Source organism: Acromyrmex echinatior, chromosome 1 (assembly GCF_024713525.1).
Source record: "Acromyrmex echinatior isolate Ae372 chromosome 1, ASM2471352v2, whole genome shotgun sequence".
Taxonomy (NCBI): Eukaryota; Metazoa; Arthropoda; class Insecta; order Hymenoptera; family Formicidae; genus Acromyrmex; species Acromyrmex echinatior.
Genome location: NC_141852.1, coordinates 25,602,749 through 25,606,716, shown reverse-complemented (window position 1 = coordinate 25,606,716; position 3,968 = coordinate 25,602,749). Strand labels below are relative to the sequence as shown.

General features: G+C 31.6%; 1 protein-coding gene across 2 annotated transcripts; it reads right to left on the bottom strand.

Annotated features, from left to right (window-relative positions):
- Positions 1-927: 927 nt before the first annotated feature.
- LOC105144150 (microsomal glutathione S-transferase 1) lies at positions 928-3,718 on the bottom strand. Of its 2 annotated transcripts, none has more exons than XM_011052864.2 (4): positions 3,417-3,718; positions 2,876-3,011; positions 2,633-2,811; positions 928-2,054 (listed from the first exon to the last, which is right to left on the bottom strand). In XM_011052864.2, exons 3-4 carry the CDS (start codon positions 2,744-2,746, stop codon positions 1,731-1,733), a joined length of 438 nt encoding a protein of 145 aa, XP_011051166.1. In that variant the 5' UTR covers positions 2,747-2,811; positions 2,876-3,011; positions 3,417-3,718; the 3' UTR covers positions 928-1,730. The 2 variants fall into 2 exon arrangements, with proteins under 2 accessions (XP_011051166.1, XP_011051167.1); XM_011052865.2 differs by having other exon boundaries at positions 2,897-3,011.
- Positions 3,719-3,968: the final 250 nt, after the last annotated feature.

Below are 3,968 nucleotides of genomic sequence, written 5' to 3'. Positions count from 1 at the left end.
CGTTTATAATTCAACATTTTGCATTAACACGTATTAAGTTTCACAGCGAAAATTAAGAATTGCGTTAATCTTGCGATTAACCCGGCGAGGGTGTAAATCAAGGCATGATGGTCGAATGACGCACCGACGACGACTACACGTCACAGATGCATCGCGACGTCTGACGTTCCCGCGTTTGTCGGCGTCGCGATGCCGTCATGACGACCATGTACAATAAAGTTCGCGTATGCGCCTTCGAAGTGTGTTAAAACGCTTGCGCAGCCGAAAATATACTATACGTATACAGATTTTACAGAGAAAGAAATTCATATGTGCGATTAAAATTATTGTTTTAATATATTAAGATTAGATTTATATAACTTTTAAGTAAAACAGAATGAAAAGATTGATTTTTTTATAAAACTTCTTTACCAAGATCTTAATAAAAAGATATAAAATTTATTTGTATTGTTATTGAAACGTATAATATTTATACTATTTCGATATTATTTAATGCTTTTTGTCTTTATAAATTTATAAATATCTAGGCGAAAAAGTTTACGTTGTTGCGGTGTTTAATTAATTGACGCCTTTACAAAATTGAATCCATAGCGCTACTTACAATTTATTCAATTACAAAAAATATAATATAATAGTCGTTGTATTACATTTTAATTATTTACGGCTATCTTTATACAGAAATCTTTTAGATGAAATAAAAAATTTGACAAAAATTGAATTCTAGAACAATAATATAATGCCAAATGTAAAAAAATACATATCTGAGTAAAGAACTTTCAGAATCGAATAAAAATTGGTTTTTGCTCAAAAAAGTTTTCAGTTTTTTAAATAATTTTTATCTTTATACGTGATACATAGTTACAAGAAAAATAACAGATAATTTTAACACGTAGCATCATTAATGCCTCTAATAAAACTTATCACAAATAAAGTTTTTCATTTATTTTATTAACATAACAAATATATCGTATATTTAATATTACACTTGTTTTTTTTATGAAGATATACATATACATTTATGTTACATTTTCATACAATGTATCTTTAGATTCACTACAATATTTCTCTGTAGATACAGGGTGGGCCATCTATTGGTACGTTTTTGAATTTCGTCGTATGGCAACACCGAACGAGCTACAGACCCGAAATTTTGACAGTTTATTAGTCATACCGTCCGCGGCACGAAACAACATGTTTTCTCTTGAAGAGCGTTTTGAAATTTTAAAAACTTATTTTCAAAGTCAGTGCTGTGTCGCCGAAACTGTACGAATTTTGAAAAGAAATATGGGTCGTGATAGAGCACCCACCGAAGGAGCTATACGCAAATTGGTGAGGAAAGTTCGTGAGAAAGGGATGTTAGTGGATGACATTATATTACGACTGTTTTGAGTGAAATTGGCGCCGAGGTAGTCCAAAATGTCATTAATAATTGGGGTGACCGAATGGCATACTGTAAGGCCAGTAGAGGGAGCCACATGAACGAAATCGTTTTTCATTCTTGACGCGGATACTTTTAGCTTCACAACAAAAAAAAAATTAATAAAAAATATCAATGTATGCTCATTTGATCGCATTTTTAAAAACGTACCAATAGATGGCCCACCCTGTATATATAAAATTGTTCTATCTCCAAATTAAAAGAATGTTATGTATATATAATTGTATGTATACATATAATTTGTTGTTGCATAGCTATGTGCTTATTTCACGATTTATGTGTATTTAAGCAATTAGTAATAGTATAATAATGTTTTAAATGTTTCGTAACCTGTAATTCCAAATGCCACAGCAAAAGTTATCGCTCTCAGAGGTTGTTGTTGGAAAATTACATATGATATAGTGTGACCTATACGGGAAAGTACAAAGGTTTGTATTAAAGTTTTGGCCAACCATGGTGAAGGTCCTGTTCCTAGCCAAAAGTATGTGATTATGAACCAAGGAAGAACGTTTTCCAAATCGTTCAAGTGTGCTCTGCGTACACGCTCCACATCTGGATCATTGTAAACAGCTTTGCCTTTATTTATGAAGACACCATCTTCTGGACTTGCTAGTACCTACAATAATTAATCATAATCAGTTTCATTTTAGTTAATAAATTCTGACGTGATGCTAAAACAGTATATAACTCTCCAAATTTTTCAGAACGAAATGTCATTCTAAAGAATGAAAGTTGAACCAGTCTTGGAAAAGATGTCTCAATTTTCAATCTTTAGGAATAAGATTTCACTCTTCCGAATAAGATCTAAAGATTTTAGAGAGAGAGTATATAAAAATATGTCCCCTTATTAATTTAATTAAGAAAAAATATATGTATAATATATACAGATGCGAAAAAAATATTTCTGTAACTTTTAAGAATTTAAATATGTTTAGATTATTTCCTGTTTCAAGTTTAGCGTTTTTATTAACAATCAGCAAGATAAAAAATACAGGGTCCGGCAAAATGATCTCCCACATTTTAATCAGTGGCGGTGCAAAATGTGGGAGATCATTTTGCCGGACCCTGCATTTATAACAATTTAGAAACTCTTCTCACCACATAATAGATATTCTATTCTATATCTATGGCATTTGAAAAAAATCATGGGCCTAAAATAATTATCTTATCTGGAATGATTATTTTATTACTCACGTGTTTTCGAAATCGCTGTCGCGCAGTTAACGGCACCATCGCCAGCATTTTCAGAACCAAAATGCTACTCCAAAAGCCGAATACTTTGAGCACTTCTGGATTTATTTCAGACATTTTTCGTGAATTTCAAATTTCTTCTCAAATATATAATGACCAATGATGGCTCTGCCTCTTTTAAGCTGTACGAAATTAGTAGAAATAAGATTGCTCGTTAGTGGTCAGCACGTTTTCTATTTCACTTACCACACACATCAAAATACACACGCAAAGATAATTCCTGATAATTCCTGACTATATATATATTGGGTTGCGTTCAGCAGAACAACAGTTTTGCAACCATATTATGATTCTCTGCTGAGATAGGACCATTCCTCTTGATCTAAAAGCATAACCCAATCAGCGTGAAGAAAACTTTCAACAGTTGCAAAATAAACATTCTGCTGAATGCAGCCATTGTAGCGATACGTAATATGTATCCGGCAAGTTTGACGAGTAATGCTATTAATTTTCACATAATCATGTGAATCAGCAAAATTTTAAACAGTGTTGGAAAAAAATAGAATTTTTTCCTTTTAGTTATATTTATTTATTGAAGTAAAAAAATGTCATGAAATATTTCTTATCTCACAGAACAGATAAAAATAATTATTTCGACACAGGAATATGCGCTCTTAAACGTATTGATCTGTTAAAACTGGTATCTTAAATTGGTTTTAAAACACGATAATTTAAATATGTAACTTTAACATGTATGTATAATCAATTATCGAGTTTTTATATCTACCTGGCAGACTAATGCTATAAAATTGCATAAAGTTTCTAGAAATAGTAAAATATTTAAGCTTTTAGCCCCACTTGCAATCATCTGATTATATTTAAAGAACACATTTTCAGATTTCGAAAGAAAAGTGGAAAAAGTGATCAAATAAAAGCTTTCTAAATACCAGCAAAATTGAGTAAATTGACAAAAATTGACATTTAAGTTGTAATATTGAATTCTCAATTTTATGAAATCACCAACAGAAAAAAAATCGCTTAGTCTTTTCCCAAGTAAAATACTGGTATATTCAAGAGCCAAAGGTTAAAACATTTCGAGCAATCTGGAGCATCACTTTGACCTAGCCAGACCTGTAGCAGGTTCTTTAAGGTCTTTATACAACAGAATCGCGATTCGTAAGCTGTAAGAAATTAACCAATCATAGTCGATTATTTTTCTTACATTCAACTGTAATTGGCAAATTTCTTTCATCTTAAGAATTGCGACTCTAACAGGCCTTAACGTTTTATCGATGATTGGGCCCACAAATATGGGCCCAGCAACTGACTTATAATCATG